General features: G+C 45.2%; 1 protein-coding gene across 6 annotated transcripts in view; it reads right to left on the bottom strand.

Moving 5' to 3' along the window:
- The window catches only part of SSBP2 (single stranded DNA binding protein 2), a 294,273-nt gene extending 284,392 nt beyond the window's left edge, over nucleotides 1-9,881 (bottom strand). For 2 of the 6 annotated variants that reach the window (XM_039911270.1, XM_007656432.4), the window contains exon 1: nucleotides 9,728-9,881. In XM_039911270.1, the coding sequence (XP_039767204.1) occupies nucleotides 9,728-9,789 (62 nt within the window). In that variant the 5' untranslated portion in view covers nucleotides 9,790-9,881. The remainder of the gene's footprint in view (nucleotides 1-9,727) is intronic. The other 4 variants (XM_039911269.1, XM_007656499.4, XM_003428207.5 and 1 more) reach the window with 3 other exon arrangements.
- Nucleotides 9,882-26,271: the final 16,390 nt, after the last annotated feature.

The raw sequence follows: 26,271 nt of genomic DNA, 5'->3' as shown, positions 1-26,271 counted from the left end.
AGAGAAGTACGGGAATTTAAAATGCTTGCTCTACATTTTCTGTCAACTGTCCTCAATTTGCTTCTTGAAGATATTCTCAAAAACTAATTCAAGTTCAAATCAAGTCATTAGCTCAAGATTGACTCTTGCCAAACAGAGGCAGAAAGGTCTGTGGTGGCTATATGTTGGATCTGAGGATTATTTGGCGATCTTTCACAAAAATGTTTTGATTATCTATAGTTAGTTCTGTGAGTGCTGAAAGAGGAGGAATGGTTTTGCCCCAAGAGATGGAGGAGTGACGCAGACATCTATAGGAAATCTTAACAGAAAAATTAAAGACTAACGAACACCAATACTAAATCATCTTTTGCAACACTACCGCTTGAGCTGATCTGTGCAGAGAGAATTTAACATTATATTCACTTCAAAAAAAAATCAAAGAGTTTTGTTTTGTTGTCTGTCTCTTCCATTTAGACTATGAGCCCGTTGTTGGATAGGGATTGTCTCTGCTGCCGAATTGTGCATTCCAAGCACTTAGTACAGTGCTCTGCACATAGTAAGTGCTCAATAAATATGATTTTTTTAATACATCAAGAACCCAATTCAAAAATTACCACCATTATCCTTGGACAAAATAGAAATCTGATCAGTCTACGGGTCTAAGAAAAAATGAATAATTGCAGTATCTCTTAAGTACATAGAGAAGCAGTGTGACCTAGTGGATAAAGCACAGGACTGAGAGTCAGAAGACCCTGGGTTCTAATCTCAGTGCTGCTGTGTGACCATGGGCAAGTCACTTGACTTCTCTGTGCCTGTTACCTCATCTGTAAAATGGAGATTCGTGGGACAAGGACTGTTTCCAACCTGATTAGCTTGTACATAACTCAGCACTTACTTTACTACCCCGCATACAATAAACGCTTAACAAATATAGGAAAAAAACCCAATTTACTGTAAAGAAAGCACTGTACTAGGGGCTGCGGTAGACCCAGGATAACTGAGATAAGCCAGAATTCCTGTCCCACATTGTGCTTTCAGTCAAAGGAGGAAGAGGATTAATTATGAATCCTCATTTTACAGATGAGGAAACTTAGGTTCAGGGAAGGTAAGTGACTTCCTCAAGGTCGCCCAGTAGGCAAGCGGCAGAACCAGGAGTGGAACCCTGATCTTTGGACTCCCAGGCCTGGGCTCTATTGTCCTCCCCTCTTCCCTGACTATGCACTTGGCTGTTTACCCCTTGGGCACTTTGTTACCATGTTCAGTCACTCATTGAATCGTTTTTATTGAGCGCTTACTTTGCCCGAAGCAGGCCCACAGCACTTATGTACATATACTTCTCTATTATCTCCCCTCTCTCCTATACACCGTAAGCTACGGAGGTCTACCCACTCCAATGTATTTTTCCGGAGCAGTTAGCACAGTGCCCTGCAAGTAGTAAGCATTTAACACGTACTGTTGATTGACTGATTAGGCCAAACTGCTTCTCGTCCAAACCAACCCTGTGATTCTGGGGGTGGGGGGGGTGGGGGGGGGAAATCCATCCTTTGTCTTCCATTAAACTACTAATGGGCGATGGAGGGTGAAGGGAGGTGAAGGACAGGTGGTGGAGGGGAAGGGACAGTGGTTTGCTTGCCAAGCTGAGGCAGACAGCTTTCTCACCAGACGCCTAGAGCTGGATGCCCTCCTGCTCCCTAGAGCTCCAACCCATGCTGACGCCTGCCTACCTCTTCCCTCAGAGGCAGGGAGTGAAGCCACAGAGGTCGGTCTTTCATTAGGCCTCTTCTGGGTGCACAAAATTGTGGGGCAGCAGCCTTGTGAGTCTCCTTGAGGCAAGGAAAATATATGTGGGCAGCACTGTGTATCACTATATAGAACTGTAGATTGAGTTGGGGGACCAGGGGGGCGGTGAGAATGAGAGTGATTCATGGATTCTGTGGGGAAGCCAGAGACATAGGTAAGAGTAATGATATGGGGCCCATGAAAATTATGCAGGATTTTAAAAATGATTTTACAGACAAAAAGGTTGGTTGGTCGTTTTGGTTTGCTTGATTAGTTCCAAGGTTAGATAATGTATCACAACTCAACCGATCAATCGGTCATATTCACTGAGCACATACTGTGGGTAGGTTTTGGGAGATCACAAACTACAATGTAAAGGACACATTCCATGCCCAAAATGAGCTTACAGTGTAGGTAAGATTACATATGTGTGTGTGTGTGTGTGTATATATGAGAAATAACGTGGCCTAGTGGATAGAGAATGGGCCTGGGAGTCAGAAGGACCTGGGTTCTAATCGCAGCTCTGCCACTTGTCTGCTGGGTGGTCTTGGGCAAATCACTTCACTTCTCTGTGCTTCAGTTACCTCATCTGTAAAATGGGCATTAAGATTATGAGCCCCATGTGGGACACGGACCATGTCCAACCTGATTATTTTGTATCTACCCCAGAGCTTAGAACTGTGTCCAGCACAGAGTAAGAGTTTAACAAATACCATGTATACATTTAAAATCATATATGCATTTGAAATTATTGATAATAAAAATGTAAAGAACTCAAATTAAAGACTCTGAATACAATTTCTCATTGGTTATTATTTTCTTAGTGTTCATTAACAGCTATTCTTAATTTCATTTAGGGAAATAATCCACCAAGACTAAAAAAATATAACTCCCCAGACTTGCAAGAGATTTAGATAACCAGCCCACAAAAAGTTTATCCAAGACGGTTAATTTTTTACCAGCTCTTCCCTTGTCTAAGGGTATCAGAGCAATAATGCATCAGATAGCTGTGAGCATACATATCCTACAGACTTACAATCCAAAACAATAGTGTTATATTTTAAATCTTTATTGAAATGATGCCTTGCAGTTAGACTAATGTGTTTTAGGCTGTACATTCACTTTGAATTACTAATAACAAAAAAAAAAGAGCAAATTCCTGAATTTACCATATTAGGATTTTTTTCTGGTTTTGGATTAGATGCTATAATCTTAAAGATGCAGTAACAGTAATACATTCTAGGTAACATAACCCGTGTGTCAATTGTATATTCTAATTTTCATAGAAAATCACTATTGCCTACCAGGGGTTGATGCTGCAAGACCTATTTGGTCCACTATTGTGCAGCAACTAAAGTTTAATGGGTTTTTTCATGCTGAATTGGTTTTATGGGACAAACTGGCTTTGAACATAGAGAATAAGCCTTTAGTGTGGAAGGAATGAAAGTATTATGTTTTCTCTCACAGCTATGCAAAAACAAGATATAATATTAGTTTCTATTAAAGTTTCATATGGATAACACCAAAGTTTCCACACAGATAATACCAAAAGAAACCACAGAACTGGACACAAGTTTCCTGTTAACAACTCCAGTGGTTGCCTATCGACCTCCGCTCCAAACAAAAACTCCTCACTCTAGGCTTCAAGGCTCTCCATCACCTTGCCCCTTCCTACCTCTCCTCCCTTCTCTCTTTCTACCGCCCACCTCGCACGCTCCGCTCCTCTGCCGCCCACCTCCTCGCCGTCCCTCGGTCTCGCCTATCCCGCCGTCGACCCCTGGGTCACGTCCTCCCGCGGTCCTGGAACGCCCTCCCTCCTCACCTCCGCCAAACTGATTCTCTTTCCCTCTTCAAAACCTTACTTAAAAATCACCTCCTCCAAGAGGCCTTCCCAGACTGAGCTCCTCTTCCCCCTCTACTCCCTCTGCCATCCCCCCTTTACCTCTCCGCAGCTAAAGCCTCATTTTCCCCTTTTCCCTCTGCTCCTCCACCTCTCCCTTCCATCCCCACAGCACTGTACTTGTCCGCTCAACTGTATATATTTTCGTTACCCTATTTATTTTGTTAATGAATTGTACATCGCCTCGATTCTATTTAGTTGCCATTGTTTTTACGAGATGTTCTTCCCCTTGACGCTGTTTAGTGCCATTGTTCTTGTCTGTCCGTCTCCCCCGATTAGACTGTAAGCCCGTCAAACGGCAGGGACTGTCTCTATCTGTTGCCGACTTGTTCATCCCAAGCGCTTAGTACAGTGCTCTGCACATAGTAAGCGCTCAATAAATACTATTGAATGAATGAATGAATGAATTATTTGCAATAATAATAATAATAACCATATTTGTTGAGAACTTATTAGATGCCAAGTACTATACTAAGGACTGGGGTAGATGCAAGATAATCATTTTTATTAAGGACTTCCAAAAAGTATGTCAAATCTGATCCTTCTTGAGGATTCATAGGACAAATTATATTCAGATAGCATTTTTTAAAAACACTAACACACACACACACGCACTCTCAAAATAGCTTGGTCATAGAATTTTCATTTCAAAGGAGACCCATACATAAAGTAGTTTTGATAGTTCATGCCAGAGCAGGAGAAAAACAGCATAGAAGAACACCTTCACCCCTCCCCAGACCCTTCCACCATCCCAGAGTGAGGAAGGCTGAGAGGAGAACCAGCTTAGAGGAATTTTTGTCCTAAAGGAAACCGTGAAACCCACCCAAAACAATGATCATTCTGCCTTGAGAGAGAAAAGAAAAGGAAAGAGAGTGGAGAAAGTGGCTGATTAAGTAGAGAAAGATCTGGGCACATCCAGACTATGAGTTTATACTCAAGTTTGAACAATTCAGTTCTAACAACATGCACTCTCAGGCTTTGCCCTGCCTTTACATAACCAGATTAGATCATACAAGCCACAATTAGAAGAATGATCTTGCAACAAAAAGCCTGGCAGCATCGGTGCCCCGGCTCCACACTTGTGCACCTGTGATATGGCTCCAATTAAACACCCCTATTTCTTTGGACTTTGCAGTATTCAACGCCACGCTGGAGAGTGGAGGGATGCTGATGACTGTGAGGACTGTGCCTTTCACCATCTTGCACGTGCCCATCTCTGCACCAACGAGCAGACCGAACCCTTGGCCCCACACTGCTGTACATCTCAATATCTACTCTCATAATCAAATTTATTGAGTGGTTAAACATCAATCAATTGATGGTAACTATTGAGGGCTTTCTGTGGACTAAGTACTTGGGAGAGTATGGTACTACAGAATTGGTAAACATGATCCCTTTCCTCAAAGATCTTACAAGCACAACAACAACAAAAAAAAATGTTTGTGTTCACCCAGAAAACTGGTAAAATAGTACCATTTTGTCAAATTTCTACTAATACTTTTCACTTCTGAAAACCTTCCAGTTAAAAGGTTTCTGAGACACTAAACAAGCAGGAATTGCTATAAGCTAATTATTTTCCTCCAGAAAAAGATGATTCACTGTGCTCCTTGATGCAGGAGAGATGGTTCCTCCGTTCAGCCTTAATAGCAAATAAGTGGATATCGCTCTGAGGAAGATACTACAGTCCCCTCTGGGGGTTCAGAAATGGCCCAGTGGTTTCCATGAGTTACCTAGTTTACAGGTATGAAAAAGACTCAGTTCCCTTGTGTAGCATATAATCATTTGAAAATACAGCATATACGCTCTATTTCTAAAGACTCACTACTTAATAACAGAAAAGTGACTTAAGTTCCTTCTCAGAACCCCAGGTAAAATGTAATTTGTTTTATTACTGTAGTTTCAGTTCTGAATATATTACAAAGAAGAAAAAATGGAGGCCCCAAAAGCATTGGATTCCTCTTGTTCCTACTCTGTGCTATTATACTTAAAAAAAAAAACACATTGAAAAATTTAATCAAAAGTGAAGGTTGCTTCTGATCCATTAGCATCTGTTAGTGACCGTTCTTATCCTCTAGTGTGACTTGCTCGGCCCCATATTCTTTCAGGGAGGAGTTTTTCAAATACTTTTGCTAACAATAAAGGTGACATGAAAATAACACTGAAAAGGAATCAATCAATCTTTGGTATTTATTGAGCACTTCTTGGGTGCAGAGCGTTCAGGAGAGTATGATACAACAGAGTTGGTTGTCACATTCCCTGCCCCCAAGGCGCTTCTCTTCTAGAGGAGAAGCTGGCTTAGAGTCTAGTGGATAGAAAATATCGTCTTTCTTAATGACAGACTCACTGAACCAAAATTCAGCAAAAACTTTTTTGGAAGACAGGATGGGCTCTTCATTCTTGCGTTTTCATCTGTTCTCCGGCAAGAGACCCTGAAAGCTCCCACAATCTGCATTTCCCTCCCGCAGTTTGGTATAATCCACTACGTTGAACCACATTTGTAACAATGGTTATAACTATATATCTGATCCTTAACTCCTGAACAAAGTCTGTAGTTTGGCGGGCATCGTATCGGGTATTTTCTTAAAACACCAATCTAATCGGGGGGACAAATGGCATATACCACAGAACGGAACAGAGCAAATGGTCCAAAAATGTATGTGTTTCCAGTGAGCCCTACTTTGGCCTACCGTACAGATGTCTGCTAATACTAGTCACTGGCGAAACTTTTCTACACTGGAAGAGTTTTCTATTGCCACAGTCCCACTGCCAATACGGAACCATTACAGTGCAAGGGTTTCTTTCATTCCAGCCTTGTCAGCCACAAACTCCCACTTTGTAAACTCAATTTAACACAATTAAAAACTGAAATTAACCTACCTTGATCCCTTAAATGTGCTTTAACAGAACTTCCAGAGTATGCACTTAAACCAAACTCTAAATTAACCAACTCTGGCCTATAAACACTGTAAATATATCCTAAATAAAAAATATTGACCTTTTTGGGGGTGATTCAAATGGAAACCTCTTGAACAAAAACAAAACATAGATAAATATAAACCAGTGATCCCAAACCCATGTTAAGATAAGCAAAATGACCTTTACTGATGCTATGAACTCCTACTAAAAGACCAAGAGTTCTGTTTTTCATGCCCACACCATTGTTCAAACTGAAAATGAACTCTCAGGCATCTGTTTCTCTATTAAAGTGCGCATTCTTTATTCTTGTAAATCAACCACCCAGACTATTTCTACAGATTTAAGATCGCGGAGTTCACACTGGATCTCCTGTTGAAACAACAATTTCCCCTTTGCCCAGGTATCTTTTAAAATCTCAAAACATCTACTCTCAAAAAGGCTCCTAGTCTAGGATTCCTATCCTGAGGAAGTTGTTGCATTAGGGTGGAATGGTGCCATAAAAAGCCAAAAGTAAACAATTCTGGGTCCCGAAAAGGAAAAAAAAAATATAGGGATGACAATATACAGCTAAGGACATCAACAAGCAAAGGCTCTCTCACACATACAAATGTCGATTGTGAGAATAGAGAATCTACGATCGCAAACCTCTTTTTTCCTGTCCCGACTCTGGAAACTTAAGGAACGTAAAAAAAAAAAAAAAAAGGCAAAACAAAAAAACCCTACATCTTCGGTGATCCCTGTTGGTAGTCCCAAAGTGACCCACCTGAATTTAATACAAAAAGCAAATTCTTTCAAGAACTGACCAGAATTCCTGCTGCCAACTGTAATGAATGGGAAGTGGAATGTATTTAAATCAAATAGCACCATCTAGCAGGCCCCCCATAACTTTGCTTACAATTGTACTACTCCTCCGTGGTAACTGTGTTTGGAAGTCTTCGAAGTACAATTAACTTAAACTAATATTTGCTTTCATGTGTCAAAAGTTTCCTTGAGAGTGTGCACTATTGGAGTGAAACAAGAATAAGAGGAGAGAACGGAGACGCTTATAAAATAACCGGGAACAAAAAAAATCATAAAAATAAGTGTGCACCACCAACCAAAATTGAAAGGATTTACAAGACTTCCATTCGGTAGGGTGGATTCAACTCGAGTTCATTCCTTTAATTATATTTCACCCTCTTCTAAAAGCCCAAGGGCTATCCAATAATACACCCCCATTTTCAAGTTTATGATCTACCAACTAAATAACGCAGATGGATTCCTTCACTCCCAGCAAATCCATTCTTCCATAAAACAAATATAATCATCAAGGGGCCAGTTTTTGTTCAACTGCACAATAATTAAGCTTACCCTCTTTCAAACAATTATTTTTTTTTTCTATCGGAGGTTTCACAACCAGTCGATTAACTCTTTCATATAAAGTAGCAGTTTCAAACTCTAAGAACTTGTTTTTATTTTTAACCCCGCCGCCTCCTGCTTCTAGCTGGGCTTTCTCGCCGAACCCAGGGATTCTATCGATAGTGGGGCTCGAGAAACCAAAAAAAACCATAACCAACAAAACTCTCCAACCAATCTCTTTAAGCATCTCCCTGTTCCTTTTTTTTATTTTCCTTTTCCCAGCATAAAGGCCTGCCGCCCTGAAATCTTGGGGAAAATGTTTGTTTAGGATTAGGAAGTGCTCCCATCCCTGGAGCAAGGGAAACTTTCTGGGAAAGACTAACTGCCCGGAGGAGGGAAACTAGTTAGTCATGTTCGGGCTCTTCGACTTTATGAAGCCCAACTACAGCCGAGTGGAGGTGTGTGCGCGTCTCTGTGTGCTCTGACTTGGACACGACGACCACCCGGAGTACCATGTGTCGGGTCTCTCTCCCAAATTTCTTCTCCCACCCCCTGGTCCAAGAGGCCTGGCCCACTGCAAGGATCCGTCCAGTGGCCCCAGCTTTGGCGAGGACGGGCCTGCCCGGTTGCCCGGGGCCTCCTCCTGGCCCCCAGCTCCCTTTCCCACCCAACTGCCCAAGCCCAGGCCGCCCCAAAAGGTGGTCACTTTTTGAACCACCTAAAGGCTACAACTCCACCAGCCCCAATATACACAGTCCCCTCTGCCCCTAGGCCCGGGGCCGGGGGGGGGGGGGGGGGGGGGGGGGGGAAGAAAACACCTCTGTTGCCATCCTTGGTGACTTCTTCTCTAGTATCAAACACCTGTGTCTAAACTCTACACACATACACAAACACACACATACACGCAGGGTGTCTCCCCCCTTCTCCTTCCCTTGCCCACCCCTCCTCTCGCCCATCAGGTTCCCCAAGTGGCCCTCCCACCCCCCCAACAACTTCCCTCTCCCCCTCCCCAAGTCCAGCAGGCCGGGCTTCGCCCCCCCCCCGGCCCTCTTTGAGGCCCCCGAGCCGGGAGGACGAAGAGACGGTGGAGGAGGAGGAGGAGGAAGAAGAGGAGGAGGAGGAGGAGGAGGAGGAGAAGGGTGGCCGTGGATCCCTTGACATCTGGGAGGCCCAAAGTCTCCCTAAAAAGTTCCCCACCGCCACCGCCTTCCGATCCCTACGAGAGGGCCACAAACACCGGCCTCCCCCGGGAGACTCCTCACCCTCCCTAGGCCCATCCCCAGCTCCCCTTCCTGGTGCTCCAGGACCAAACTTAAGCCCCCCCCCCCCCACCGGGGGCAAAGTGTGCTGCTGCTCCTGCTCTTTCTCCCACCCAGGCCTGGGTGGATCGAGGGGGGGCGCGACCCTCTCCCCCACCATCCCTCCCTCCCTGGCTCCTTTTCCCAGCCCGCCTCCCCACCCCCCTCGGGCCCAGGGCGCTGCTCGCTCCTCTCCCCCATCACCCTGCTGCTGCTCCCCACCCTCTTCCCTTCTTCCTCCCCTTGCTCCTCGCCCCCCCCCATCACCTCCCTCCCCTGCCCATCTCCGGAGCCCGGCTGCAAAGTTACTTGGGGTGGAGGTGAACCCCCTCCATCACCCCAACAAGTTTCCAGCCCCCTGCTCCCAACAGCCCACCCCCCGCTCCCTCCCCGGCTGCACCCCCTCCTCCCCCTGCCATCCCACCCCGAGCTCGCCCCGGGTGGGGGGGGGGGGGGTCTTGTCTCTGCATGTGCGTGTGTGTGTGTGTGTGTGTGTGTGCGGAGGGGAGCCACTTACTTCTCCCGGGCCTGGCTGTCGGACGGGACGGCGCTGCTGTTACTCTTGCCTTTGCCGTACATGCTTGTGCCGAGAGCAGCTTCCACTGTCACGCACCTGTCAACCCATCACAGCCTCCCCGGGAACAGCCCCGTCCCCATGGCGACCCACGCAGCCACCCCCGCCATTGGCCGCCCGGCGCCCGGGCCCCGCCCGCGTCACCGGGGCAACGCGCGAGATTGACAGGCCTCCCCCTGCCGCCCGCCCGCCTTTCTCCTAGCTTTCTAAAGCGCGCTGGCGGCGGCCGCGGCAAAGCGGCCGTCTCCTCCCTCCCTCCCACTTTCTCCTCCTCCTTCCTTCCTCCCTCCCTCCCCCTCCGAACCCCGGCGCAAGGGGGGAATTAGAAACTGCTCTAGAAGGATTTTAAACAACTGGCTGTTCCCTGCGCCGCCGCTCCTCCCCCCGCGCCGCCCGCGCGCCGCTCCTCACTGGAGAGAAGGCGCCGGGAGGAGGGGAAAGCGCGGCCTGGAGTCTCTGAGGCAGGAGCCGGAGCCGCCCCAGACTCAGGGGCGCCCGCCGAGCTCCCGGACCGGCAGGGAGGGAGGAAGGAAGGGGGGAATAAAAAAAGGAGAAAGAAAAGAAAAAAGAAGAGGGAGCAAGGCGGGCCCAGCTGTCATGGCCTCGGCCCCCCGCTCGCTCCCCCAGAGGATCTCCTCAGGGCTCCCTCCATGGTCGGGGCCTCACACACACACACCCCATGTTGATCCCAGATTCCTGCCCGCCCCCGGGAGATCGACAGTCGATCAACCCCCGGGGAAATAAGGGCTCTTCGATCTCTTCTTTTCCAAAGTCTTCCCGCCCCCGAGGGGGGTTTTCCCCCCCGCTCAACCATCCCCTCAGGGGAGTCGGCTGGGCCTCCTTTCCCGCCTCTCCCCGTCCCAGGCCCCATGAGGTGAACCCCTCCTGCGCCCCTAGAGATGAAGGCCGCCGTCCCCCCTCAGAGGGCTCCTCCGATGCCAGGAGGAACCCCAAAATGTCGCTCCTGCACCCCAGTCAGAGTTTTCCCCTCACACTTTCCCTCAACTTATTCCCCCTCGTCCTGTTTTGGCGGGGAAAGGAGGCCGCCCTTGGACCCCGCCTGGTCGGTCGCTCTTGGACCTTCATCTGTACCAGAGACAAGGAACGGAGCAGAGGGAGCCCAGAGGCCCTCTGCCCGCCAACGTCCAGGAGATTAGCCGAAGGCCTTCCTTTTTTCTTTCCTTTTGGGCGCCTTCCGTGACCACCTCCCCAAGTCGGTTTCTGCAAATGGGGAGAAAACCCCAATCTAAAAGACCCCGTCCCTCCTGGTCGGCCCGCTGTAGGCCGGGGTTGCCTCGATTCGTTGCTGAATTGTACTTGCCGAGCGCTTGGTACAGTGCTCTGCGCACTGCAAAAACTCAATAAATACGACGGGATGGATGAATGGGCTGCCTAAAAGAGGGCAGATGGAAAGGGAGAGAAGGCAGGCTTCGATTTGGAGAGGACAAGGACAGGACGAGAGGTGCGACGGGGCTTGGCAATGGGAGAGCGTTTGGGAACCGGTGGCGGCAAATTTGTGAGAAGTGGGCATGCTGGAGGAAATGGAATTCGAATGAGAAATGAGGCCCTTCTATTCCTCATCTTCTGCCCAAACACTTTAGTAGAGTGACCGTAAAAAATGTACATAGGAGTGGATCTAGTAGAAAACAATGGGCTCGGAAGGGATTGACAGGAAATGATAGAAATCAGGGGGAACAGATAGGTGGGGAAGGAAAACCAGGAGGAGAAAGTGTTGGTGAGCAAGAGAAGCAGAAATAAACAGGGAGGGGATCAGGGATTGGGGGTATTTATTGAGCACTTACCTGGTGAGGAGCAATACTTAGCACTTGGGAGAGTACAAGAGTTGATAGAGCAAGATCCCTGGCCTCAAGGACTGTAGGATCTAAGGGGAAAAGGAACTGCATAGTGAGAAGGATAAAGAATATTAGGGTTTTGGTAAGTAAAAAGGACAGGAAAGGGGGTAAAGGAAAGATAAGGTATTGAGATATGGAAATGAGAAGAGAACATAAAAGGAGGAACTGAAGCCAAGACTCAGGAGGATAAGAATGGGAGGAGAAGCAAGTCTCCAAAGGAAAGAGGTGATGAAAGAATCATGGTAAATAAGATAAGGATAACAGAAAGGGGAAAAGATAGGAACCTGGTGGAAAAGGAAGAAGAAACTGACAGGAAAAATACAGAAGAAATGAGTGGAGCCGAGGAGAGGAAAGAGGAAATGAAGAATCACATTGACTTGAAGAGAAAGAATTTCTAAGGACAATTGTTTTCGTATTTGTAAGGCTGCAGTTCTCCTTTTTGTCTCTGATTCAGTAACTGCAGGCTAAATTAAACCTGTTACAAATGTGGACTCTGAAAAAAGTGAAATATCCCTGAATTGAACCTGGTACCCACAGACCTCCAAAATCTTCAGGCTGTCACTGTATACACTCTGCCAAGGTCGTTAAGCATGTTTTTGGGGGGCTTTTTTTCTGGAACTCTAACTCTATTATTGGTTTTAAACCATAACTACATCAGCCAAGGACATCTAACGCCTGATATTCTGGGGATGAGGGCCAGAGAGGACTCTAGCTGTCACTCTAACCTAACGCCTACTCACAACCGGCAAAAGGAGGCCATCCCCGAGACACACTCCAGAGAGGTCTAAGCTCGGTGCTTCCAAGAGGGATAAATCTGGGTGGGCCCTAGGGCGGACCTGTGTTTTAGTTGCACACCACTGCTGCTTTGCAGAAACTTACTCTGGGTCAGATTGGCATCCGAAGGAGGGCGATGGTGGTGGGAACCCTAGGTCATCGGCAGTTGGTGAGACCAGCAACGGAGTGGAGGTCGGTGGAAAAACCTACTCCGAGGCCGGAGGGGGCTCTGACTAGCCCTTTCAACTCCTCGGGGTTAGGGTTCTCATCACTGCCAGTCGCTGACTGGTGATTCTTCAAGTCCCAACCTCAGGAGGTGGCAGGGATGCCTAATCAGCAGCAGCACCGAGCTGCTGTACTGTCTCTGTTTCCTAAGCCAGTGCGGGACCTTTCTTGACATATGGTCTGGGGCACCCCGACTTGTCCTCCGTCACTGGGGCCTCCTTGTTAAGAGGACCGTTCCGCTGGTTTGCCACGATGACCTGTACAAAGCCTGGAATTAACCGTCGTCTGGGCCCCCATGGCTGGAAACTGCAGAATGTATCAGAGTTCACGGAGAACATAGCCTTGCATTTCCTAGAGGCTAGAGTGCATTTTGACTACAATTTAAAGTGGAGGAAAAAGCGGAAGTGGGAAAGTGAGACCACAAAAGGATTGTGAGAATGGGGGGTAGAGAGAGGGAGGGCTCTAGACAATCTTCTTTCTGGAATTTATTTTAACCTAAATTTTGTACCTGAACTAAAGGCCTGTAGGCAATAACACATATTCTGAAATTTCCAAAAATAAAGAAATTATGGACCTGCTCCGTGGGGTATGGAATTGAGAACAATTTGGTCTCAGTGCCTGGGAAGAACAAGACACTGAGAGGTCTTAGTTCTGAACTTGCCAACTTAATGTCACACTTTTATAAGAATGTTATCATCCAGTAAATACACAAAGGGAAAATATATGGTCACCTTAAAGTTTAAAGAAATCAATCAGGTCAATTACTTAAACATCTGTGCAGTTTAATGAAAAAGGACATGTCTTCTAATTTTTATTTTAGAATTTACACATGTAAATAAAATGTTTCTTTGCCCTTCCTCAAATGATTTTGAGTACAAAGAGTGTTCTTTGCAGCAGTAACTATATCTCATGGGGCCAATATTGTAATTAATGAGATTTGAAACACATACACTGAGCCAAATCTGGGATCCTAGAACCAGAATCGAAGATCCACTGCTTTGTTTGTTTTGATAAAAAAAAAGGCGGGGGGGGGGGGAAACGGAGGTATTTTAAAGCTTCCTAGTGCAACACTGTAAAATAATTTACAATGTATTTTTAAGGTGTTATTAAAAAAAAACCTCTTACATAATGCTGATTAATTCTTTGCTCTCACGAAAGAGCACTGGGCTTTGTGTATGAGAATGCTGACCAGCTGAGCCACTGAGATGGACCATACTTGGTTGGATTTTTTTTTAAACTTTTTTATTCCAGATATAGAACACTGCAATTACTCAATCATTACAGTTTTTTTTTCTTTTATTTGGGCATGTATGAACAATTTTCTCTTTCTGGAATCTGCATCTTATTCTTGGAAGTCTTTATCATTTTAAAACAGGCAATGCATTATCCCACCCTGCTTGAGCCCTAGATTGACTGTAAAAATTTTTGCTTTTCCTTTCTGTGTATTAAGGTTAGGAATATCTATATTCATTCAATGTATAACAAGCGTGGAATCTCTCAGAATAGATTTCTCTATTAGGGAGAATCAAGAGTACCCCACTTTGTTTATTAAGTAGAGGTTAATCATGACTTTAATTTTTTTCACTGGGTACATTTCCTTTGAAATCATAACTCTTTGATATAGTGGGTTTTGGATAGTATTTTTTCCTTATGTATTTTTTCTTTAAATAATTTAAACAAAAATCATGCCTTGTTTTTCAATCCAGTTTTTCTCAGACAAAATTGTTCTGTCTATTCATTTGTTTCATGAGAACTAATTAGTTTATAAAAATAACAATCTTAATTGCACTCAGAAAGCTTTTCATTTCAGAACAATTTATGAGCATTCATTCATTAATATTCACTGAAACCTGTTAACTAGGTTTTCCCAACTAGATTTTCACGGAGGGAAACTGAGTCCCAGAGAAGTTAATGGGCTTGTCCTAGGCCACAAAACAAGTCAGAAGTTGAAGGAGTAGAAGCACTCAGTGTTCCTGGCTCCCTCTTCTGTTCCCAGACCACGAGACCACACCTCTCTCTCCTAGAAGTGACTATTCCACAGAAGAATGCGAGCAAGCTCTGAGATGTTTGTCATTCATTAAAGGAATTGTATTCTCAGAGAGAATAGACTAACATGGTCAGGTTCACAGCCTGCCTTGTACCAAACGACTAGACAACAGGATCAGTTCAGACTTTCTTCTACTTTGTCTCAATATGCAGTAATGCAGTACAGAAGTATAGAAAGGGAAATGTGGGCCAAGCTGTTAATTTCTGCAATTGTCTGACACAGTCCAGCTGTTGTTTTAAAACGAGTTTATCTGGTACAATAGCCACTTATTTACTTTGCTTATTACACCGACTAAAAAGATACATATACCCCTCAATACATATTCATGAAGGCTTACTAACGAGGTTAGGTAACCTAGGCCGTAGGCTTGCCCAGTTCTAAGCGATTGTGATTTAGCATCCCTAAGGAAACTAAATCTTTTCAGTACCACCAAGAGTTTGAAATGTATTTTCTTCAAATAAAAAAGGAATGGTATGGCAAAAAGAGAAGTCTTTAAAGAGAAACTGTAGGAAAATAGCATCCTACAACTTGACTTTTTTTCACCAAAAAAAAAAGAAGTCCAAGTGAGGTTTTATACACAGAGTGGCTCTCTGCCATTAAACGTTCATAATTAATATACACCACGATGAGCAAAAGAATTTCTTAATTTAAACCTCTAACTCCTACTATATTAACACAGAAAAAAAGATTGATTTCCCTGAGGGAGAGCCATCAGGAGGACCAGGGAGAGAACCAGCCCACAGGGAGCCTTAGACAGGAACGGCAGGAGCTGGGAAGAAACCCAGCTCCTGGAGAGCTGCAGGTAGAGAGACCAGCAAGCCCGGAAAGTTCCCCACAGTTCACCTTCGTGGGGATTCACCCAGCCCAGTTGGGGTAATCATGATGTGAGCAGGGATGGTGTCTACCTACACTACTGGTCCCACCCAAGTGCTCAGTTTGGCGCTGGGCACCCAGTGCTCAATCTGTGCCATTGATTGAGGCGGAAGAAAGAGCCACCGAGCTGAGCTAACCAATTCTAGTTTCTCACTAATTCTCACAGTTGCCGGTCCTTACTCAGTCAGTCAATCGCATTTATTAAGGGCTGACTGTGTGCAGAGCACTGTACGAAGCTTTGGGAGAGTAAAATGTAACAGAGTTGGTAGACGTGTCCCTTGCCCACAAGGACCTTACGGTCTAGACGGGGAGATAGACGTTAATATAAATAAGTAAATATAAATACATTAATTAAATCCTACCCACCACTACCACACCTCTCATCTGATGGGCCCTTTGACTGCTTATTGTTGGTAGGTTTTTGCTAAATCTTCACAGTGATTTGCCATCTCCTCCATCATTTACCATTAGTTTTATTCTCTCAAAAATACCTCAAGCCACAACACCCTCTGTTGTTTCACAGAAGCCACAAGATAGCATAACATTTCAGACCAAGGTATTTCTTTGGGGAATTATTTTCTTCTTTTAAACAATCCAAACTCCCTCTGGAATTCATACTTTTATTTTGGGCAAATTTCAAAGTTGTCCAAGCCTTTTTGTTCGTAACAAGGGAGAGAGACAACTAAGTTTACAGTATAGGACGACGGTTACCATGAGATGTCTGGAGGCCCATGGGTTAGGGAAAGCAATGATGGGGGGGAAAAAAGTGTTACGCCAAGTGGAGTCTGTGTTATAGCCGAGCACTGAATTCTTGGCCATCATCAATCTCGTGTTACCCATATAAATAACATTGGAAATGGATCGCCTTCCATGAGAATCCGATCGGCTCGGAGACGGTCACAGGAGACGATTGTCTAAGGGGGATGAGGTATGGAGGGGAGGGGAGGAGGGTATGCTGGGGAAGTGCTTTGGCATTTCCTTCTGCCCCATTGTAACCTCTTTTGGCCTACTGTGGCCCTGTCTTCTGAAGGAGTTGGACTACAATGAAAATATCCTTGAGGGAGAGCCAAAATACACACCAAGTAATACTCCTCCTCATTTCCCCTCCCCTTTTCTCCCTGTGGCCCCCCACAGATATACAATTCACAAGGGCTGACAAACTTAGCCAACTTCTTGGGGCAGGAGTAGCAGTGGTAAGAAAAAGCAAGGGAAATAATACTGTGATCCTCCTTATCAAATCAAGGGTGTTGAGGGCTTATTGTGCACAGAACATTGTACTAAACACTTTTAATGTCTGGCAAGGGTTCTGTAGTAGTTGGTGGAGGTGGGAAATATGGGGCAACCACCGCTTGCAGTAGCAGCTACATCCAAGCGCTGTTCGATTTACCACTTTCTGTCATTATTGTTCTGCTCCACTCCTGCTCGGTGCCCTGTCCGGATTTCCTGCCTCTGCTGGATCCTGTGGGTTCAGAGCCAGAAATACTGACCAGCCAACAGGGAAGGCCATGGCAGGGAAAGCTGTACCCCCTATTGTGTTACTTTTCCCTGCTACAGCAGCCCCGCTAGTGTCCTGGACTTTGGAAACTATGACAGTTTCTATAATTGTGTGTGTTCCCCAAGTGCTTGTGTCTGTGTGAGTGTGTATGTGACATTATGGGGGCGAGTATGAATGAGTGCATGTGGGTGTGAGTGTGCAGGAATGAATGAATATGGGAGTGTGAAAATGCGTGAGATGAGTCTATCTCCTTCCGTCTCTTTGTTATTTGTTAAGCACTTACTATGTGCTAGGCACTGTAATAACCACAGGGGTGGAAACAAGCTAATTAGGCTGGACACAACTCACAACCCACCTGGAACCCACAGTCAGTTAGTTAATCATATTTATTGAGTTTTTACTGTGCGCAGAGCACTGTACTAAGTGCTTGGGAGACTACCATAGAACAATAAACAGACACCTTCCCTGTCCACAGTGAGTTTACAGTCCAGACGGGGAGACAGACATTAATAAATATAAATAAATTACAGTTAGGGACATAGCTATAAAAAATAGTGATAACTGTGGTATTTGTTAAGTGCTTACTATGTGCCAGGCACTGTACTAAGCACTGGGGTGGATACAACCAAATCGGGTTGAACACAGTCCCTGTCTCTCCTGGGGCTCATAGTCTTAATCCCCATTTTAGAGATGAGGTAACTGAGGCACAGAGAAGTGAAATGACTTCCCAAGGCCACACAGGAGACAAGTGGTAGAGCCAGGGTTAGAATCTAGGTCCTTCTGACTCCCAGGCCCATGCTCTAACCACAAAGCCAAACTGCTTCTCCTTCAGTCCGCTCCTCCAACGACTTCCTCTATTTCTGTCACACTAACGTAAACCATGCGTCTGCTGTTATAGTAGGGGTCTTCAATTGCACTGACTATCTATATGGAGGGAGAGAAAGAATACAGCCAGAGATCTTGCAGTCACTGCTGACCAGAAATGGACTTGCTACCTCTCTCTCAGGATGGCACCCTGGAGCAGAGGTAAAAAAAAAGTACACTCATGATGTCCTAGCAAACTTCGTGGCTGCTAGCCCTAGAGTTTGCTACCGTTTGAGACTTTCCCACCTGTGAGTCCTCCTCCATGGTGCCTGAAGGAGCAGATGGCGCTGAAGGGAAAGGGGGGGAGATAACCCTCAAGCAAGCCAGCATGTGTTGAGTTCTGATAACTGAGAGGGGTTTAGAGGTCTTGCCAAAGTTTCATTTCTACTAGCACATCCATTTGGTCTTTGGTCTACATTTTTGAGGGATGAGTCTTTGAACAGGCTCAAAGGGTTTTGTTGTGGTCGTTGTTGTTGATGCTGACAATGTCAGGCGCACCTGAATTCAAATTCCCACTCATTCAATCCCCTTCCCCAGCCCAGCCCACCCCATTCCAGTTTTTGCATTTACAAACCTAAATGCACCTCTGGAAGGTGACACCCCACAGAGCACCCTCTATTCTATCTGTTGCTGAATTGTACATTCCAAGCGCTTAGTACAGTGCTCTGCACATAGTAAGCGCTCAATAAATACAATTGAATAAACATGATCCAACGATTGACTATTCATTCACTGGCTGTTCATGGGCCTCGGGGAAGAGAATGGATAAGTGAAAGCACAGCTCCAGATCTGAACATTCTCTCCTTCCCCACACCGCCCAACCTGCCTCAAACTGTTCTTGCCTTCCCCCTGACAATCTGGTACACCTTAGCTTATTGCTTTGCCTGTTCAGATAGGCTGGCCCTACTCGGAAGGAACACTCAGCATTTGTAGCAGAAGGAGGAGCTTTACCGGGTCCATTTTTATAAGATTCTTCCCTAGATCCAGAGATCCAAGATGGGCATTTTATAACTTTTCTAATGTGTGAGTCAAATCACCCTGAAATGTACCCCCATCAACATCTGAGCTCCCATGTTGTCGAATTCTGCAGGGGCGCTCACCCTCGGGAAACCCAGACTCGATTCAGTGTCCCCAGGGCCACAGTAATGGGGCCGATAGGTATGGTCCCTCTGCATTCTGCTGGCAGCAGTGTGCAGGCATTGTGATTACATTCTTCTAACCAAGAAAAAACAGAACCATCAAACCACACCCTTTAAAAAAAATCAAGCCTCACCCCTTATCTGTTAGCCTAGACTGGATGTGCTGACATTCAGTTATGAGTGGGCACAGAGCCCTTAACCAAAATGCAGGGGTGGAGAAGGGGAAGTGAGCGAGGCTGCCACCTTGGGCTGCACATAAAGAGGGACTCTGGCTTTCTCTCGGAGGATGCGCTGTGAAGCAGGGCCCTGCAAGGGAGTGCTGCAGGGCCCAAGAGCAGCAGTGGCTGTGCCACGGGGAGGAAGGACGCCTACCAAAATGCAGGGCCCCTCTTTTGCACACTGGGAGCTTGGCACATTTGCAAAGCAAAATGAGGCCATCATCACCAGTTCTTTCTTCAGGAGAGTTTCTGGGTCATGTAGTCCTAGAATTGCAGTTTACCTCCTGGATAGTATTCCTGGGACTACATGTCCCAGAAACATTCATAACATAGAAACCTCCTTCTCTGCCTTTCCATTCCTCTCTTTGAGCAATAGCTGGGTCCAAAGGTGGGAGAGGAGATAGAAAGTTCATTCCAAGAATCTCTTTCCTATGCCCAGTGTTTCAGTTCCTAGAAATAAACTACAAATGCTAGGGTCCTCTGGAGGTCTGGAGACTTCTTGGGAGGAAATGGATTCTAACTAACAGGATCTCTGGAGTCCAGACATGACGCATAAGAAATCAATTTAAGGCTTTGCCTACAGTTTCTCTCTCTCTCTCCCCTCCCCATTTCTCCTCTTTCTTCCTCTTCCCTCTTTCTGATCTTTGTCCGAACATCACTTTAGTAAAGCAAGGTTGTGTGGAATGTTCAGTCCTGTTTGACCTATGTTATGCTGCCTTGTTTGAGAATCAATAGATCAATCAGTGGTATTCATATTGAGTGTTTAAGGTGTGCAGAACACTATACTAAGCACTTGGGAGAGTACACTAAAATTGATGGGCATGATCCCTTCCCTCCAGGTGTTTACAGTCTAATAATAATAATAATAGTTTTTGTTAAGTGCTTACTTTGTGCCAAGCACTGTACTAAGCACTAGGATATGTAAAAGATAATCAGGTTACACAGAGCCCCAGTCCCATATGGGCCTCACCATCTAAGAGGGACAGAGAACACATATTTTATCACTATTTTACAGATGAGGAAACTGAGGTCCGGAGAAGTCAAGTGACTTTCCCAATGTCACCCAACAGGCAAATGGTAGAACTGGGATTAGACCCCAGCATCTCTGACTCCCAGGCCTGGGTTCTTTCCTCTAGGTCTTATATTTCAAATGGGGGACACAAAAGGTGCTTGCAATCTAGTGGGGAAGACAGACAGTAAAATAAATTACAAATATGGGAGGCAAAAGAGTATAGGATATCAACATAAGGGTGGGGTTGGGGTGAATATCAAAATGGTAGGCAGTATGAACACAGTGCATAAGTAATGAGGAAGAAAAGGAGAAAAGGGTGGGGAGATGGGAGGTTAGTCAGGAAAGGCTTCCTGGAGGAGGTATGATTTTACTAGGGGTTTGATAATGGGGAAAATGGAGGCCTTTTGGTTATGAAGTGGGGAGCAGTGCCAGGCAGAAGGGAGTACTTGAGCAAGGGGTTGATGGAGAGAAAACTGAGACTGAGACATAGTAAGCAGGTTAGCATTCAAGGAGTAAAGCATATGGGCTGGGTTGTAGTTGGATATTAACAAGGATAGGTAGGAAGCAGATAGCTGATTGAGTGTCTTAAAGCCATTGATGAGGAATTTCTGCTTGATGTGGAGATGGATGGATAACAATTGAAGATTTTTAAGGATTGGCGACATGTATGTAGAAGAATTTTTAAAAAAAATCTGCACAGCAGAGTGAAGTGTGCACTGGAAAGGGGACAGGCTGGAGGGAGGGAGGTCGGAAAGAAGGCTGATGCAGTAGTTGAAGTGGGATATGACAGGTACTTGGACAAATGGGGTGACAGTTTGGATGGAGAGGACGGGGTGGATTATTGAGATATTGTGAAGATAAAACTGACAGGATTTGGTGGATCACTGTATATGAGAGTTAAAAGAGAGAAATGAATTGAGGATAATGTCAAGGTTGCTAGCGTGAGACAAGGAAAATTGTGGTGCTGTCTATAGTAAGGGAAATTTGGGGAGAAGACAGGAATTTGATGGGAAGATGAGGAGTTTTGTTTTGGACATGTTAAGTTTGAGGTGTTGACAGGCAACTCACAAAGAGATGTCATGAAGGCAGAAAGAAATGCGAGATGGCAGAGCAGGTGGGAGGTTAGGGCTGGAATGTTAGAGTGGAAGTCATCTGCACAGAGATGGTAGTTGAAGCCATGGAGCAAATCATCATCATCATGAATGATATTTACTGAGCCCTTACTATGTGCAGAGCACTATACTAAGTACTTGGGAGAGTACAGTACAATAGAGTTGGAAGATATGGTCCCTGCCCACAACAAGCATACAGTCCAAAGGGGGAGACAAACATCAATATAAATAAATGAGTTCCCCAAGAGAGCTGGTGCAAATGGAGAAGAGAACTGAACTTTGAGGAACCTCTACTGGTAAGGGGTGGGAGACAGAGGAGGAGCCAGCCAAAGAGATGGAGAAATTAACTGCAAACTGGAATCAGAATACTTTTCTGAACCTCCAGGAGACTTCTAGCTCAGCAGGCTATGGGCATCATCAAGAGTGTTTGAGATAGTGGTTCAAGAACTTCTCTGTGCTATATAATTCTGCTCCTGACATACATACACAAGATATGCAAAGGATTATGAATCACTCTGCAGATTTGGCACAGTAGTATGGAGTGACAAGAATACTGACGAAAATTGAAGTTATGTACTAGCCCATACTCTGGCACCTTATATTTCATTGGCAATTTAAATCAGTGCTGCCACAGGGCCTACCCTATGATGCATGGCTAGACAAAGAAGTGGAAAAGAGGGAAAAATGGCCCAGCCTGTCTTTTGGCAGGTTGACAAAGGTGTCACGAGGGCATCAGGCTCCAAACTAATTTTGAAGATCTATAAAAGTGTTGTAGTGTTCAACCTTCTAGATGACTGTGAGACCCAGAACAATTATCGAAGACACATCGGCTGAACAGTCTTATCAGTGACACCTACAAACCATAGTCAACATCAAATAACAAGACACAGTTACCAACCATCAAGTCCTAGAACTCAATCAGCTCACCAGCAATGAAGCAATGCTTACAACAACACTTCTCCACTGGTTGGGACATGTGAGGAGAATGGATGACTGCAGGATGCTCAAGCAGGGGTTGTGTGGTGAACCGAAAGGGGTTCATGCAAGCAGAAAGGCCAGAAAAAGAGAGGTAAAGATAAAGCACAGCACAGTCTCAAACAGTGTGCCATGACTGGGGACTGCTGGGAGACTCCTCTAGCAGCTAGATCATCCAGGGGTGGTGAACATGAAAGGAGCTGCTCCCCTTGAGTAAAAGCTTCACAAAGATCAGGACACCAAAAGGCAGAGTAGAAAACGGAGACAAGCCCTGCATGGAACAGCTACAGCAGGGAAGCAAGGAACTATATTGACACGCACATGCTTTGTAAGAGAGTGTAGGCTGTGTCTCAGCCAGATTTGCACTCGTGGTTGGGACCTGACCATCAGTTGGTGGTATTTATTTTCTGGGTGCAGAGCACTGTACTAAGTACTTAAGAGAATACAATATAACAGAGTTGGAAGAACATTAGTAACACTATCAAAACATCAGTCACATTATCTTCAAAAATGAGGGACGTCTATAAGCATGTGTCAATACCACCATCCACTTATTTACCTATTCACCTTTCCAACAGCTGAAGCATCTGTGAACTGCTTGTGTCTGTACGTCTCCACCATTAGACCATAAGCTCTCTGAAGGCAGGGACCATGTCTCTTTATTTAATTCTACTCTCCCAAATGCTTAATACAGAGTTCTGCATACATTAGGGACTCAGTAAATATGATCGATTGACTTACGGACATGGCCCTGATCATATATTCTAAGCAAGTTTGGATAACATATTGGAAGAGCAGTGATTTGTTAGTTTAGTGTCGCTACTGGGCTTTTATTTGAAGAGTGTGTCAGTGTCTGTGGGAAATGATGGGGAAAGAATCTGTTAAGGATACCACTGAGTTCCCATTTATTGGTGGTCTCAGCTATGGTAACAGTAAAAAGAAGTAGAAACTTAATGAACAGAAAGTAGTAACATAAAATGAAAAAGATTAAATCAACCAATGGTATTTTTTGAGTGTTTATTGTGTACAGAGCACAATACTAAGAGCTTGGTAAGAATAATAGGATACAGTTGGTATACATCTGGATATATCTACAGGGGAGACAGACATCAAAATAAATTTCAGATAGGGGAAGCAGTAGAGTAAAAAGATTCACAGGAGTGCTGTGGAGTTGGGGTGGGCAGCAAAGCGCTGAAGGGGAACACAGCCAAATGCATAGTGGTGGCATTGGGGGAGGGTGAGGAGGTGAAATGAGGGCTTTGTCAAGGAGTTATAAGAAAGAAATGTACCACTCCTCCCCATTCAAACTTATTCCTTGCTTTGATTCTTTTGAATTTATTTTAGGGGGAAGGGATCATGAGGACATATGACATGGCCCCCTAATTTTCCTTTGCTTCTGATGAAAAGCATAATCTAACCTAATCCCATGTGTCATTCCACTACAGTCAGGATGTGAATGGCCATTTAGCTTCTAAAAGGAGTCATTCAACATGCTTTGAGGACACGATGCAGAACTGTATCGGAGACGCTGGGGAGTTCCAGAGGACTGACTAGAGCTGATTCTGATTCTCAAGGAGCTTCTCAAGTAGCTCCAGAAGAGATAGGACAAACACAGATACATAAAATACAATTGGCGAGAACGTAGTAAGGTGAACAAGACCACAGGTAACAGAAAAATGTAGAAACACATCAGATGTAGATTTTCACAGTTGTTAAGAATTACTAGAGTGACTGGGATCTTATGGGGTGATCAGGGACTGGATCCTTTTTTGTTGATAGGTGAAGGACTTTCCTGTCTCCTGGGTACAGATCATGTTCTTTCTCAATTTTCCAGCCAGTGTAAGATAAAACTCACCGACCCCAGAAAATTTAAAAATTCTTTTTGCTGCTGCACAGTCAACATCCTAATGACATGGCCCTATAGTTTATTGAGAAAATTGAAAGCAGCAGGTGTGATCTCCCCAAAATCTCCCTTACTTCTCTCTAGTCCTTCCCTCTTCCTTTTCCTTCTTTAACTATCCTTTCTCAGCGGTATCTCAAGAGGAGACTTCCCATATTCTCTCAGAATTGACCCCCTCCACTGCACCTCCTACCCATCACTTCACACCTTATCAAAGCACTTCCCCCTCTCTTCTTCCCTCCTTGAGTGCTATCTGCGAACCTTCTTCCCCACTGCTTTCAAACATGCTCAGGTCTCCTCTTTCCTAAAAAACCCCTCCCTTGACCCCACAGCACCCTCTACTTATCGTCCTATCTCCCTCCTACCATTTTTCTCCAAACTCCTTGAGCGAGTTATCTACACCCTCTGCCTCCACTTCCTCTCCTCCAATTCTCTTTTTGACTCCTTCCAATCTGGCTTCCGCCCCCTTCGCTCAACCAAAACTGCCCTCTCAAAGGCTATCAATGATCTACTTTTTGCCAAATCCAACAGCCTCTACTCCATCCTAATCATCCTCAGCATCTCAACTGCCTTCGACATGGATGAACTCCCTCTTATCCTGGAAACATTATCCAAGCTGGGCTTCACTGACACCATCCACTCCTGGTTCTCCTCCTATCTCACTGGCTGCTAAATCTCAGTCTCTTTAGCGGCTCCTCCTCTGCCTCCCACCCGCTAACTATAGGAGCCCATCAAAGCTCAATTCTGGGTCCCCTTCCATTCTCCATCTATGCCCACTCCTTGGAAAACTCTTTAGCTCCCATGGCTTCAACTACCATCTCATGCATATGATTCCCAAATCTGTGTCTTCAGCCCTGATCTTTCTCCTTCTCTGTGGTCTCATATTTTCTCCTGTCTCTGGGACATCTCTACTTGGATTTACCTCCGACACCTCAAACTTAACTCATCCAAAACAGAACTCCCTATCTTCCCATCCAAACACTGCTCTCCCCTGACTTTCCCATCACTAGGGACAGTACCACTATACTCCCTGTCTCACAAGTCTGTAACCTTGACATTATCCTTGATTCATCTTTCTCGTTCAGCACACATATTCAATCTGTCACCAAATCCTATCAGTTCAACCTTCACAACATCGCTAAAATCGACCCTTTTCTCTCCATCCAAATTGCTACCACATTACCCCAAGAATTTATCTTGTTCCACCTTAATTACTGCATCAGCCTCCTTGCTGACCTCCCTGCCTCCTGTCTCTCCCTACTCCAGTTCATACTTCACTCTGCTGCCAAGATCATTTTGCTACATAAATGTTCAATGTTTCCCCGATCCTGGAGAACCTCCAGTGGTTGCCCATCCACCTGTGTACCAAGCAGGAACTACTTACCATTGGTTTTAAAACAGTCAATTACCTTGCCTCCTCCTACCTTGCCTCCCTGATGTCCTACTACGACCCAACCCACACACTTCGCTCCTCTAATGCCAACCTATTCACAGTATTTTGATCTCATCTATCTTGCCCTGGACTGCTCATCCACATCCTGCCTCTGGTCTGGAATGCCCTCTCTCTTCAAATCCGACAGATCACTCTTCCCACCTTCAAAGCCTTATTAAAAGCACATCTCCTCCAAAAGATCTTTCCTAAGTCCTCATTTTCTCTTCTCCCATTCCCTGCTGCATCACCTTTTCACTTGCAATTATTCACTCCTCCCTTAGCCCCATGGTACTTACGTACACATTTGTGATTTATTTATTGATAATAATGCCTGCCTCCAATGCTGGACCATAAGGTCATTCTGGGCAGGGAATGTGTCTACAACTCTCTTATATTGTACTCTTCCAAGTGCTTAGTACAGTGTTCTGCACACACTAAGTGCTCAGCAAATATGATTGATTGATTGATCCTTATACATTTTCCTGAGATACCAGCAATCTGGCTTGTAACATTTATTCTCTTGGTGTTGCCAGGAAAATCATGAAGTTTTGGAAACCCACGATTTGAG

This window comes from Ornithorhynchus anatinus, chromosome 1, assembly GCF_004115215.2.
Source record: "Ornithorhynchus anatinus isolate Pmale09 chromosome 1, mOrnAna1.pri.v4, whole genome shotgun sequence".
Classification (NCBI taxonomy): domain Eukaryota; kingdom Metazoa; phylum Chordata; class Mammalia; order Monotremata; family Ornithorhynchidae; genus Ornithorhynchus; species Ornithorhynchus anatinus.
The sequence above is the reverse complement of the archived record's forward strand: the minus strand, read 5'-3'. Positions and strand labels throughout refer to the sequence as shown.